This window comes from Uranotaenia lowii, chromosome 2 (genome assembly GCF_029784155.1).
Source record: "Uranotaenia lowii strain MFRU-FL chromosome 2, ASM2978415v1, whole genome shotgun sequence".
Taxonomy (NCBI): domain Eukaryota; kingdom Metazoa; phylum Arthropoda; class Insecta; order Diptera; family Culicidae; genus Uranotaenia; species Uranotaenia lowii.
Genome location: NC_073692.1, coordinates 158,758,031 through 158,773,393, shown reverse-complemented (window position 1 = coordinate 158,773,393; position 15,363 = coordinate 158,758,031). Strand labels below are relative to the sequence as shown.

General features: G+C 34.9%; 1 protein-coding gene across 1 annotated transcript in view; it reads left to right on the top strand.

Annotated features, from left to right (window-relative positions):
- Nucleotides 1-15,363, top strand: part of LOC129747451 (nephrin-like) — a 239,376-nt gene that overhangs the window by 133,262 nt on the left and 90,751 nt on the right. The window contains exons 3-4 of the mRNA XM_055741684.1: nt 7,166-7,280; nt 7,511-7,604. Of these exons, the coding sequence (XP_055597659.1) occupies nt 7,166-7,280; nt 7,511-7,604 (209 nt within the window). The remainder of the gene's footprint in view (nt 1-7,165; nt 7,281-7,510; nt 7,605-15,363) is intronic.

The following is a 15,363-nucleotide window of genomic DNA, read 5'->3' as shown; positions in this document are numbered from 1 at the left end:
TCCAAAATCAAAATAGGAGCATCATTCTACACATACATACACCTTCAAAATGAGGGGTGTTCAGGTTTTTAAAATGCAAAATTAAAAGAAATACGTCAAGTTGATATTGACCAAATTTTGACCGTATCACCCTTTATTTCATAAACTTTATTGGATTGAAGTGATAATTTATTCAAAGCTACAATTAACCCCTTGTCCCTAATTTTTTTTAATACCTATAAGAATAACCCTAACCGATAATGTTGATATGATATCTTTCAATTAAAAATGAATGGCACAAAAAGAATTCATACTTTTGTTTTAAATCATTTATTTGAAACGGCTTAATCCAGTAGGTTGAAGGAGCCAAGATTGTATTTGTTTTTGCACTGTTTACATTTCTTGCTTAAACTAAAAATTAGAGAAAAAGTTTACAGAATAAGATCGATAGCTTTAAAGAATAGATAGAGTTCGGAAAAGTAAGTTTAGTCCATCGTAGCCAACACATCTCTTACAGGTATATTAGGTTGCCTTCCTCGAGACCGAAGCGAATTTGTTAACTGTGCTCTGGCGATCAAGTGGACCTCGCACGACCAAATAACATGGTCAATGTCGTGATAACCAAGGCCACAGGTGCATAGATTGGTGCTTGACAGATTTACACGATACAGTAACGCGTTTAAGGAACCGTGGTTGGACATGAGTCGGGAAAATGTTTTAATAAAATCACGGCTCAGGTCCAAACCCTTGAACCATGCTTTAAGCTTCACTTTTGGGATGATCGAATGGAGCCACAGGTCCAATTCATCTGCATTCCATTTGCGCTGCCAATTGACGAGAGCATTATTACGAACTAAAAAGAAAAATTCATTGAAGGAGATTTGACGCTGATAAATATCACCTTCAAGCGCACCTACCTTCAGAGTCAGCCTTCTCATTGCACAATATTGAGCAATGTGAAGGGACCCAAACAAAGGTGATGGAGAAGCAGCGTTCAGATAAAGTACTCAATTTTTCTTGTATCTTCTCGAGGAAGTACGGTGAGTACTTTCCCAGCTTCATTGAAGGAATAGCTTCAAGTAAGCTTAAGCTGTCCGTTACAACATAAAAATTACCAACAGTTTGTGAGGCGATGCTGTTCAGAGCCCAGTTGATAGCTGCCAACTCTGCTATGAATACTGAACATGGAAACTCAAGACTATAGAAAGCGCTAGATGTTTCTTTGTATACTCCGAATCCCGTTGATTCATTCAATACAGACCCGTCAGTAAAGTACATTTGTTCAGCATTGACGTGTCCATATTTAGCATCGAAAATCCTAGGAACAATAAGCGAACGATGTTGATCCAGGATTCCACGGATTTCATGCTGCATGGACAAGTCAAACTTGACAGAGGAATTGTCGTAGCCAGGGTGACAAACACGAATGGGAAATTCATACTTATGATCAGTGATGGTAAATTTCGCCGATCACGCTTGACCCGACTAGTTTTGTTTCATCAAACGACTGGCACTGTTCTCAATTGACGGAGCCTCACTACTCGCATGACGGATAAAGCACGACAACAATCAACATTTCTCCATCATCGACTGGCGAAGCTCCTACTCATGGTCAAAATTTCTCCTGAGAGTGACTGGCAAATCTCTTCACACTTCGATCGGCTGCTGACGGCAGGTACAACTATTTGAACGACTTGCTGACAGAGAGCAACAATAGCAATAAAAAACTGAAAACGAGCTTGCTGGCAGGAGCAACAATAATAATAAATGCTTTTCTTGTTCCTCTTCGATCGTCTTCGGCTTGCTGGCAGGAGCAACAATAATAATAAATGCGTTTCTTTTTCGTCATCGGTCGCTTGAATGCGATTGCTTGACTAGGTTATTATTTTAGCTTCAAATGAATGGGGAATGAATGACTGGCAAACGAAGTGACTGGTCGTTAAGGAACAGTCAATTGAGTTTGACGGAGCAAGAGGCTTCACAGTCACAGCTTCACGCCTCATGACGATGACTTTTGCCAAGCATGCTTATGATTTAAATAAAATATTGCAGAATAAGGTCAACCATATTCTTTATTTATTGATACCAAAATTTCAGCACAAGAAAGTTTTTTACTCTCTTTATTCTTGGATTTAAGTATAAACTTTTTAATTCAAATAAAATCAGGTTCAAAGATTTTTATGAAAATGAATCGTTGGGAATTATTTAATATTCATACAAACAAATGACAAGTTTCATTACCCTTCCCACACATTCCATCATTTTACAAAGAATATTTTAGTGTACAACGAACAAATAACAAGTAATATTGTTAAAAAAACATACTGGATAAACTTCATGCTATCTTTTGGAAGAGAAATGAAAGAAAATGTTTCCAAAATCATCCATTCAAAAAGTATTAAACACAAACTACAAAAAAAAAATCAGATACACCCTGTACCAGAATCGTTTCACAAACAAACACCGAACGGCCGACCGGGAAGGAGCAAGTTCGATTTGATGCACCTAGAAAATACTGTACAAAGCAGGTAAAAAACAATTCTTGTTGGTGATTGTACAGTATTTTCAGCAAAACTGATTTCAAGTTTCAACCAATAATCTAAGTATCATATTTTGAATGTAATATTTCCGAAAATGGGAATGTTACTTAAATTATTTTTTTTATGACTTTCGTTAAAAAACGACAGAGTTATGTAGCTTTGAAATATGGTTTCATTTTATTTACAAAAAAATTTAACCGAATCTTATTCGAAAAAAAACAAGTTTTAAAATTCTCTAAAAATACATATTTCGTCTTTAAGAGGAAAAAATACCAAATTTGAAATTTTGGGGATAACTGGAAAAAACCCTGTCGCATACCCGTCAGATTATGAAAAAAAAAACCTCATACGTCTCAATTCCTAAAGCTCCACAGCGAAAAACTTGAATCCTTCAAACCACTAAAAATTAAAATCCTTAATATCGCATGACTTAGAATGCGTTTTCGTTATGTCAATTTACGGGACTTGTGATATAGCTCAGTTGGCAAGTCTGTTGTCTCCTGAGCCAATGTCCGCGAGTACGAGCCCGAACACAGTTGTACCGTTGTATGTTTTTCGATAACGATCCACCAACTGCTACGTTGATAAAGTCGCGAATGTCATAAAGATGGTAAAAGCACTATAATCGGAACAAAAAATACAGTTATGTCAATTTACAAAATCAAATACAATTGAATCATTAACAGCACTGAAATTAAATCACAATAATGTTACATGACACAGAAAACGATTTCTTAACATAAAATTCCGTCATTGTGATGTGATGTTATTTGACAACTGTTGCACACAGAAATATGAATCCTGCATCGCACTGATTTTTTCTATTTATTAGCTGGCCTGGCTTCGACCAGACCGAACTGAACGCCGTGAGAAAAATTTTGGATTGCAGATTTTGAAACTCATGTCATTCGTTTGCGAAACCAAAACAAGTAAATTTATTCACTGGGATGTGTTCCTTGGGTTATAAACTATTAGTTTTGGTTGAAAAGTTTTACAGATTTTGTCCAAAGTTGAAAATATTAGTACATTAAACTCAAGTGTCTCTAAAAAACTGCTGATGGCGTTCAGTTCAATCTGGTCGAATCCCGACCAACTGTACTCGACACGGAATGTTATAAATGCATAGCATTTGAATTACATTGATATTACATTACATGTCATGAAAAAAGACAGACTATCTAGATCAGGAACACACAAATGTAAAGAAAGCGTTCAGTCAAGTCGTGCATCAAAATGATTTGCTGAAAGATTTTTTGCAGCATTCCCGGCTGCTTCCCAGAGATCTCCGAAAACCAGAGGCAGTGGATGTGGTTCTGAAAAAGGCCCCACATTACGTATCATTAGATCCGGCATTTGAGAAGAAAGTTAAAGGATAAAGTGGGGAAGCGACTTTTAATAAAAAATAATGTGACGACAAAACAAATTGTATGCCGCTTAGTGCAATATATGATATTGATTTTTAAAATATTTATTGTAAAAAAGTACTTTTTTGACCTTTCAAAACAGTGAAAACCAAAGTTTTAGTTTCGAATATTGTTGTTTTGTCCACAGGATCAGAGTCTTGGCAAATCATACTATTTTTGTTGTTTGAGGTTAGGTTTTGATAGTCATTGCTAGAAAACACTTTAAGCTTATCTGAGAAATATTTGCAGGACATTTCAGCAATCTACACTAAATTTTCCGTTTAATAAAAATTCATAAACTGGTATGAGTCTTGACTTCCCAGATGACCCTTAACCGTAGTTACCGATCATGTGCTTCACTCCAAAGCATGATTTGAACTTTGTGGATATTTTTGACAATGTTTGCATACTTTTCCATCACTCACGCACAGACAATTTATGAATAATCAATGGCTTTGACAGCTATCGATTTGATAATGATGGATTTTGAAGGAAACTGTGCAAAATATTTTTTTCTTTTTCTCTTGCAACGTAAATATCTCGGAAAAACGTTTATTTTTCAAATTAAAAATTGCTCTTTTTTCGATTTGTTCGTTTTACAGGCAACAAGATGCTGTCAAAATTGTGTATGTCCGAAAACTAGGAAATAAGCTATCAGCAAAAGAAAGTGTCCCATCTCTAAATGAACTAAGCTTTAAGTATAAAGCTACATAGATGAGGCGAGCGTGCTTCATAGAATAAAATAAAAGATGGTGAAGATGCAATTGAAGGACAATTTGTGTAGAAAGCTCTTAACAAGGGGATTTATTTTGGCCAACTTGATTATCTCTCTAATAAGGTATAATCATGAAAAAAAATAGTGAAATATATTCAGAGCTTTTTTTTGTAGAGAAATGAATCCAACTTAGATGAAATTTCAGGGACTAGATAAGAGAAAATCGATGTTGAAAAACATGCGAAAAAAATTCGCCTTGTCTCCCGGTAGGACTTGAACCCACATCTTGCGCCTCTCCGGGGCCCATGTATTAACATTCTACTACAGGAAACCAACCTGGCGTATGAATATTATACTGGTTGAGTGTCGATGTCTATCGGAATCGAATCGATACTGAATGTTTGAGTCAAGACCCATCTCTGGGTCGCAGTTTAAAAATAGAAATAAGGCGATGCCAAAAACCGAAATTGGCTGGATATCCAAAAACGGCAAATGCATCATTTCTCATCATAACTGACAACCCGTGCAGGATATGAGAAGGCAATGCAAATCTTGCCGTGCTTAAAAATGTCCAAACTTCCATTCCAACTACCGTAAGATGAAATGATGGGAATAGAAATAGACCAAGAAAAATGATTATGATCACATGGGAGAACTATTCCCTTCATTCCGATAGACATCGACACTCAACCAGTATAATATTCATACGCCAGGTTGGTTTCCTGTAGTAGAATGTTAATACATGGGCCCCGGAGAGGCGCAAGATGTGGGTTCAAGTCCTACCGGGAGACAAGGCGAATTTTTTTCGCATGTTTTTCAACATCGATTTTCTCTTATCTAGTCCCTGAAATTTCATCTAAGTTGGATTCATTTCTCTACAAAAAAAGTTTCGCTGACTGAATGTTTGAGTCAAGACCCATCTCTGGGTCGCAATTTAAAAATATATTCAGAGCTTTTACTATATTTGATGAGAAATTTTATAATAAGTTTCTTTATAAAAGAGATAGTCGAGGTGCCCACTGTGAAATCTGTAAAGAGGGGCTGCGATTGCCTCGCCTTTTTCACATGTAGTCAGTGAGGAGCAGTGAGGAGCAAAAGTCTAACAAACAGTTTTGAGCTTTCTACACAAATTGCCCTTATCTTACATATTCGTTATATTTCAGTTATATTTTCATTTCTTTTACGTAGAGCGCTCACTTCATCTATCCAGCTATGTATATATTTCACAAAGTCTTACAAATCCACCTCACAATTCATCTCGCAATGCAATTAAAATATTATCATTAACAGCTATAATGGCAATAAAAATATGAAACACGAATTATCAAGCCTTACATATAAGTTATTTTCATAGGGGATCACATCACAAGGTTACGATTTGTGACTTACGGGAAGAAGGAGATCCAAAGTGTTTTTTGCGTTACGTAATTTATGGATGACACTGAACTTAAAACCAACATACACTAAGAAAACTCTTCACATGAACGCTACGTGTAAATGAACATGGATTTTTATCACCATGAAAATCACGTGGAACCTACGTGAATTTCAGGTAGCAAACAGAGCTCATACAGTCAGCAGATTTCACGTAATTTTCATGTAATCTGTACGTAAAAATAACGTAGATAAAATGTGAAAAGGGATTCATTCTTCATGCGATTCATGTCGATTTCATTGAACTAAGTGGATTTGCGGAAGAAGGATTTTGCACTTTTCAGTTTCACTTTTGAATCAACACTTTTTGCACTTCACTTCCCTTAAATAAACACATAAAATCCTCACGAAATGGGCATTTGGGTTGTCTTCTTGGCTGTTCAAGCTGCTCCAATTCCGAATTTTGTTGAATTAGCAAGAGATATAAAAAACGAGTACACAACCATTTTTTAATTACTTACGAAAAATCAGCTTCCCTATCACATAAAATTTTCTTCCTGACAGCACCAACTGTTGGACCCGCGCCATATTCAGAACTTTCTTTCTCTTCAGAAGTTTTCTTTCAAGGAGATTTTAAGTGAATGAGCTCTTTAATGTTACGTGAACATCACATAGAATGCACCAACCCCTTCTAAACTCAGCGGATTACTGAATTTTCACGTAAATCAGATGTGTATTTGTTTTGACAGCATACAACTATGTAAATTTCACGTAATAATCAAGTGATTTCTTATTGGCTTCCAAATGCTTCACGCAAATCAAGCAAAAATTCACGTAATCATACCCTGCGTGAAAACCCAGGTGAATTTAACGCTTCCTTTTCGGATGAGTGTATAAAAGTTGTAGAGAAGAAAGATTGAATGTATAAAGCAGATTCTTATTTACCAAAAAAAAATCTTCATCAAGTGAATTAATAAATTTTCAAAGTTTATTGAACCAAATATAGGTGCTTAGCAATATTTCCGTACCAACCACTCACAAATATTCGGCGGATCCGCCAAATTCAGCTAGACGAATAAATACTGACATAACAATCAAATCAAATCCATTCGTTTAACGAGCCGTCTCTGTTTCCGGTTTCCTTTTCTCCACAGCCTCGACGTCCGGGGGAAATCTCTGACCGATGCCCAACACTGGTCCGCACCGCAAGTATTCGGAACCCGGGCCCGGTTCGTTATCGAAAGTGATCCCGCTTATTTGGAATTGAACGTAAGCAAGCATTTCAATTTCCGATTAGTTCCGAGAGTTCATTTTTCATTCCCTGTATTTTTTTTTTCGGCGAGTCACGAAACCGCAGAATGGTTGAACAACAACGAACCCTTCCCTGAAAGAAATATTATCTGATAGTGAAAGCTTCTTTAGGTCTGTTGTTTTCTCCCGATTTAACCTTCTTCTGTTTTTTTTTCTTCTATTTTTCCATCGCTGCCGGACGAAAACAGGAAATTAAGCGCCATGATCAAGGAATCTATCGGTGTAGAGTCGATTTTCAAAACAGCCAAACGCAGAGCTTTCGCTTCAACCTTACCGTCATCAGTAAGTATATCGCATTACGGTTAAACCGTTTAAAACAGTGATTTGCGATCGAACGAGTGCTTTGCTTTCAACTTCCCAGAGTTTGAAACAAAAATATTTCTTAGTATAAAAAGGGCAATTAAAGTTACAAATTTAGTCTATCCAGACAATTTTTCATTTAAAAAAAACCCTAAGCAATGGTGAATGCTTTTCGAAGTCATACCCAAGCATTATTTTCCTGCTTTCATTCCATGTCGAGCCGTCTGGCCGGAAAATGTGCAATCAGGTGGAAGTTCGAAAACCGGATCCAAAATCCAACCAATTCCGTTTTCCAGGTGAAATAATAAATAAGCGGTTTCGCATTTAGCTCCCGACTGAGGCAACGCTCGATAACGGTGGGTGAGCAACACTTTGAATGAGCCAGCAATAGCAATCACAATCGGATTGGAAAATATCAGTTCTCAGGAAGGGGCGAAACGAGAAAAAAAAGATTTATCTTACCCACCTTCCTCGGAGCAACCTAACCTTAAAAAATGTATCAATTCGATGAAGGGGAGCTTCAGATGAAATTCTTTCGGCACCTTTTAGATGTGTAGTCAAAGCAAGGAAATAAAATACCGGAAAAGTTATATTGGTCGGCGGATGGTAATAAAACCCTGGTACAATTGAATTTAATCTATAATGTTTTTCGAAGAAGAAGATTTGTGAGACCTTGAATATTCATGATTATTTATTTGTTTCAAAAAATTGCTTGTTGTAAGTTGGATTGGAATGTAGAGAAAAAAAGTAATTTGAAAGAAATAAGATAAAACAATAACAGTTTCAAAACAGAACTAGGCGATGTATTCTCAATCTAAGATTTAGAACAAACGGCTGTTTAAAACATTACTTTAACTTTCTTTAAAGGTTAAAAAGGGCCAATTACCCAGTTAGGGTCAAATGGACCCGGATTACTATTTTTTCTGTATCTTCAAAACTATCCAACCGATTCTTATAAATTTAACCATTTTGGAATTTTCAACAGTTTCCTCAGCAATTTTTTTTGTAAAAGGTATATTTCTCAACAACTTTGTTATACGTTTCATAAACATTATAGAATGATTGGATAAAACTTGAAAAAACAGCAGTATTTACCTACCGAAGTCCTGTCTATAGAGCGATAAGAACTATACGAATTGGAAGATATACAACACTTTATTCGTATATTCTGAAAGTAAGCAAAAGAGTGCAAGTTTTGCTCTTAATTCATGCTAACCGTTGCCAGCTACAATATTTGCTGCTTCTCTCATTGGACAGTTCTTTCAAATGAACTATCTGATTTTAAGTAATCTGGTTGCACTGCTACTTGCAGAGAGAACAACAACTTTATTTACTCACTTAAATCTCGCGCTGGAGAACAAATTTGCAAACATGGAGGACTTTTTTTCATATCCGATTTATACCGATATAAAGTTGCCATTTTTACGATCGTTTACTTATTTGCTTGGAATTGCGATTTGCATAAACATTTTTAACGACTAAATCTATCATTTCTAATGCTATTCCAGGTTTCTATGATTTTTGTAGCTGTATGCTTATGCTGTTTTGATATTAGATCTATATACATTACAGAATGATCGTATAATAGTTGAAAAAACAGCATTTTCCTACCTAAGTGGAGGCAATATACTTACATAAATTTTATTTCTTTCTAAAGCGACGAAAACCACAACAATTGGGCGTTATCCGACACTTTATTCGTATCTATCGGAAGAATGCAAAAATGCGCAACATGTTGCCCACGCCTGTCTTTTTGTGGCCCACGAAGCTCTTTCCGGAATTACCACACGCCAGGGCCGTAGGAAGGACCGGCTCAAGGGGGGGAGGGGGGGGGGGTTTGATGACATTTTTTTCCTTGAACATTTTTGCTTAAACAATTCATGTAAAAGTGAGAAAATGTTTGTTTACTAACTACAAACTTTTCAGATTGAAGTTATTTTGCATTATAGCTTTAAAGCTTCCAATTTTTGAAAATAACTCCTAGGATTTGCCAATTTTTTGTCATGAAAATATGTCAGTTGCCTCCAGAAAAGTTTTTTAATGCATGATGCAACTTTATCGTTGATAAAAGTCGCAAGTGATGCAATGATGCAGAAACGACTTTTATCGAAACAAAAAATGAATTTTGAACGCTTCATTCAGGAAAAAACTTTTTTTTACTCATATAAATAAGCAAGCTAATTCTTTCGAACCACGAGAAAAATGATGTTAAGCATAGGTGAAAATGTATCAAATATTCTAAAATAAAAGTAAAAAATTAAGGTTACTGTTTAAATAAGGTTTATTTTCTACTCTTGTAAACTCCATTAAAATTTAATATTTATTTAGATCCTTTGATTTTAAAGAATCTGCAATATATTTTAATAATGTTTAATAAAATTTCGAGCAGAAATTCAAACCTGAGGATAAAAAACAAATTAAAAATTATCATTTATTATTTTATACATATTCGATTATTTGAATCTTGTGATTAAAGTCTTTAAAACTAAAATCTAGATTTTTCACAAAATAAATTCTTTGAAATGAATCTAGATCTTATCTTTTATATGTGATTTTCACCAGGATTGTGTTTCTAAACTGACTTTGGTTGAATTCAAAATTTCAATTTAATTTAATTTGAAATTTATTCATTTCCTCCAATTTAAATTCTTTATAATATTCTTACATTGCTATTTGAATATTGACTATAAAACTTAAATTTGATCTAAATCAAATGCCAATCTTGATTTTTTGTTCCAAGTCTGAATTATGTACCTAAATTCAAAACCTGAATCTCAATTCCAGATAAGAAATCTCATGAATTTTAAACCAAAAAGCAAAATTCGTATCAGAAATCTCTTATTTCTTATCAATATGATTTTTTTTTTCAATTATTATTTAATGATCCAAATCTTAAATATAGTTTGAATTTAAAATATTTAAACTGATCCAAACTTATATTCAAGAACAATAAACTGGATACTTGCTAGATATTTTTTCTTATCTAAGTTTATGACATATCGGCAAATTGAAATTCTAATTAGAGGGCAATTAAGATAGAAATGAAAATTGATTGGTGGAAAGGTCAAAGCTAGAGCGCTTTGGGTAGAAGAAACGAAAAGATGGTGAAAATGTGAGCTAGGGCATTGTGATACCGACAGCTTTTAAACTACTTGTGTGATTCTTTGCCCCAGCATCAGCGGGTTGTTTCTAGTAAGTGACGAAGAAGACACATTGCTACCCACAATTCTGTCTTAATTGCTCTCTAATTAGAATTTCAATTGGCCGATATGAAAAAAACTTAGATAAGAATATATCCCAGCGGAGATCAAAATAAGATAACTAGATCCATGCAATTTTATCTTAAAACCTGGCGAAATAAAAGCATATTGTATCAAAATTTTCACAAAATCCAGCCAATATGCAGGCAAATTTAGGAATTATTCTATTAAAATCAAGATGGTAAACACGTGGAAAACTGATTTTATTTGATCGAAACACATCATCCGATTCAGAATCATATTAAGGCCATCTAAAAGATGGTTATGTTTATTTTGAAAAAATTGGTTAAAAAAAAAATTTGGACGCTAGATACATAATTCTAAGAACTGTGTGAGACTGTGTGACTAAGTGAGACAATCTGGTCAAAATCCGGACAATCTAGTAAGCTTAGTCTAACTTTGTTGGGGTTCTATATCTGGGACTCAATTACTATCAACTAGTAAAAAAAATTTAAAATTGTGGTCCTGGAATGAGATTTTAAGGTTTTGGAGTTCAGATTGTTACACTATCGTTCATCAAAATTTGATAGGAAATTTCAAATTTTTCCGCTTAGCAAAAAAAAACTGGCATTTTTGGACCTTCATGGGGTGGGGGGGAGGTTTACCCCCAAAACCCCCCCGTTCCTACGGCCATGCCACACGCTAAACAATTTTCACGTTGCATCTACGTGAAAAACTAGATCATTTTTATCCAATTGATTTTCACGTAGATTCTTCGAATAAATTATGTGAACGCTCTCCCAATAAGAATTGGTATATCTTGACTCCAGGTACAATTTGCGTGAATTCTTTGTGAATTCAATCTGGTATATACATACATGCATCCAGAGCCATTCCTGTCAAAAAATGATCAGCAAAAATGAACTACTCAATACATTACAAGCATTATTATCACTTACCATCGGGCTTGTGATATAGCTCAGTTGGCAAGTCTGTTGCCTCCTGAGCCGATGTCCGCGAGTTCAAGCCCAAGAGTAAACATCGAACGCAGTTGTACCGGATAGTTTTTCAATAACGATCCGCCAACTGCAACGTTGATAAAGTCGCGAATGCCATAATGATGGTAAAACGACTATAATCGAAACAAAAAAAAAAAAAATATCACTTACCAGAATGACAAGGCTCAATCGGATAAATAGTTAGCCAACAAAAAAACTCCAAATCAGTGCTGTAACTCTTTTGGGAAAGACAGTGAACATGGGATAATCTTTCTTCTATTTTAAGCTGGTGACACAAATCGGGAGCTTCATAGCCATTTGTGTTTGTCTGCTCCACTTTGTCTGCGCAGCTTTCCACTGAATCACTCATCCGGATCTTTTAATAGACTAATTTCGTTAGTCAACAGGCCAACGGCCCAAAACCATTTCACAGCAATCAATGTTAGCTTTACAAAGCCAACTCCCTTTTCTTAAAGAATTTGCAACAACACGCTTGAAAAAAATTCCTTGAAAAGGATTCCAAAAGCCATCTACTTAGACTTTACGTGAATTTCATGAGGAAGTGGATAAGTTACTACAGGATTCACGAGTAACCGATGGGACACAACAAAAGCTGAGTTTACGTGAAAAACCCCGTAAAATAAATTTCCAAGTTATATTGCGTGCATGTCCCGGCAAAAAGTCGATAAAATGAGCCCAAATCTACACCAACAAAATTCGAACTAAAAGACTTCAATTGGTGTTTGGTTACTTCATACCATTGCAATGGTACTCATGCACTGGTGTTGAAAGTGGTTATAGGCGCGCTAAGAACTTTCAAGCGCATTCTTATTTTCATTTGGAGGCGTGTGGAAGGCCTCGGAAAGACAGTAAGATCATATTTACTCTAGAAAGACCGCACCAGTCAAATGAAAAGCTCTTTGAACAAGCGATATAAATTTCACCATGGATTCTTGGACTGTGACCAATCAAAATGACCGGTTAAATTCACAACCTTATAACTAAAAAAAGATGTTTTTTTTTTTTAAATATGTCTTTATTTGTATCAAATCATCATTACACTTATATTACATTATTGCATTAAACTAGGTGTTCAGCTCAATAATGAACTGTTCATAGCCCTATAAGTAACTAGATTATAAAAATTTATTTATAAGATTTAAATTTGCTGAGCGCAATCAAGTTTTTAATGTAGGAGAACATCCTGTAATAGCAAAAATATTTTATACTTAAAACTAAACACTATCTTAAAATTAAACTAAACATAAAGAGAACGAATCTCTGCGATGGAAGACTGCATCGATTTGCCTCTGAAGTTGGAGATGATTTTGTTGGCCATCTCTTCGATCGATTCAATGCCCGCAATCCGATGAAGATCTTCGGTGCTGTGCCAAGGTGGAAGCCGCAAAATCATTTTCAGAACTTTGTTCTGAATTCTCTGGATGGCTTTCTTCCTCGTCGCGCAGCAGCTAGACCAAATCGGAACTGCATACATGATCGCTGGTCGGAAAACTTGTTTGTAGATGAGCATCTTATTTCGCAGACACAACCGGGATTTCCTGTTGATGAGAGAATAAAGAGATTTAGTGTATTTATTACATTTAGATTGAATATCTTCAATGTGATTTTTAAAAGTAAGATTCCGATCAAGTGTAAGTCCCAAGTACTTCACGTGATCAGACCATTCTAATGAAACCCCATTAAAAGTTATGGAATGATTTTCATTAGGTTTTAAAAAATTTACTCTTGGCTTATGGGGAAATAAAATAAGTTGAGTTTTGGAAGCGTTAGGAGAAATTTTCCACTTTTTCAAGTAATTCAAAAAGGAATTTAAATTTTTTTGCAATCTACTGCGTACCACCCGTAAATTTCGACCTTTGGCTGAAAGCAAAGTGTCATCAGCAAATAATCTTCTACCTTTTCCTTCTGGTACATCAGGAAGATCAGAAGTAAAAATATTATATAAAATTGGCCCAAGTATACTACCCTGAGGGACACCAGCTCTAATGGGTATCCTTTCAGAGCATGAATTTTGATAGCTTACTTGTAAGGTTCGGCTAGTCAAATAATTTTGAATAATTTTGGTGAGATATACAGGAAAATCAAATCGAGCTAATTTAGCTACTAAACCTTTGTGCCAAACACTGTCAAAAGCTTTTTCAATATCAAGAAGAGCAACACCAGTTGAATAACCCTCAGATTTGCTAGCGTTAATCATATTAGTTACACTCAAAAGTTGATGTGTAGTAGAATGTCCATGACGAAAACCAAATTGTTCATCAGGGAAAATAGAATTCTGATTAATGTGAATCATCATTCTATTCAAAATAACTCTCTCAAATAGTTTACTTAAAGAAGGAAGCAAACTAATTGGTCGATAACTTGAAGGCTCTGAAGCACTTTTTCCAGGTTTCAAAATTGGAGTTATTTTGGCATTTTTCCATTTATTGGGAAAATAAGCCAAATGAAAACATTTGTTGAAGATTTTAACTAAAAAATTTAAAGTGCTTTCAGGCAACTTTTTAATAAGAAGATAGAAAATCCCATCTTCCCCTGGAGCTTTCATATTTTTAAATTTTTTGAAAATCAATTTAAGTTCATCAATATTTGTCTCACAAGAACTTTCAAACACATTTTGCTTGGAAAGAATATCATCAAATTCTAGGGAAATTTGAGCATCAATTGGACTTACAACGTTTAAATTAAAATCATGAGCAGACTCAAATTGTTGGGCTAATTTTTGAGCCTTTTCTGAATTAGTTAAAAGAAGTTTATCCCCATCTTTCAAAGTAGGAATTGGCTTCTGGGGCTTTTTCAAAATTTTAGTTAATTTCCAAAATGGCTTTGAGTAGGGTTTTATGTCCTCTACTGCTTTAGCAAAATTTTCATTACGAATGAAATTTAAACGACGTTTGATCTCTTTTTGAAGGTCGCAATAAATTAATTTCAAATAAGGATCCCTAGTACGTTGATATTGGCGTCGACGAATGTTTTTCAGTCGTATCAAAAACTGAAGATCATCATCAATTAAAGGTTGATTAAATTTATGTTTAACTTTAGGTATTGAAGCGGCTTTAGCATTGACTATTGAAGTTGTCAAATTTTCTACAGCCAAATCAATATCTTCTATTGAATTCAGTGGAACGTTGACATCTAAAATACGTTCAATAAAATTCATATATCGCTCCCAGTTAGCCTTTTGAAAATTAAAAGTTGATTTTAAAGGGTTTTCAATGGGACTTTGGGATAAAGAAAATGTTACTGGAAGGTGGTCTGAATCGAGGTCCGCATGAGTAACTAATTGACTACAATGCTCGCCTAAATCCGTTAGAACCAAATCAATTGTGGAGGGATTTCTAATTGAAGAAAAACAAGTATGCCCATTAGGATATTCAACAGTATAATAACCTGCAGAGCAGTCATTAAACAAAATATTCCCATTTGAATTTGATGAAATATTATTCCAAGATCGGTGTTTTGCATTAAAGTCACCAATAATAAAAAATTTAGATTTATTTCTGGTGAGTTTTTGTAAATCTCCCT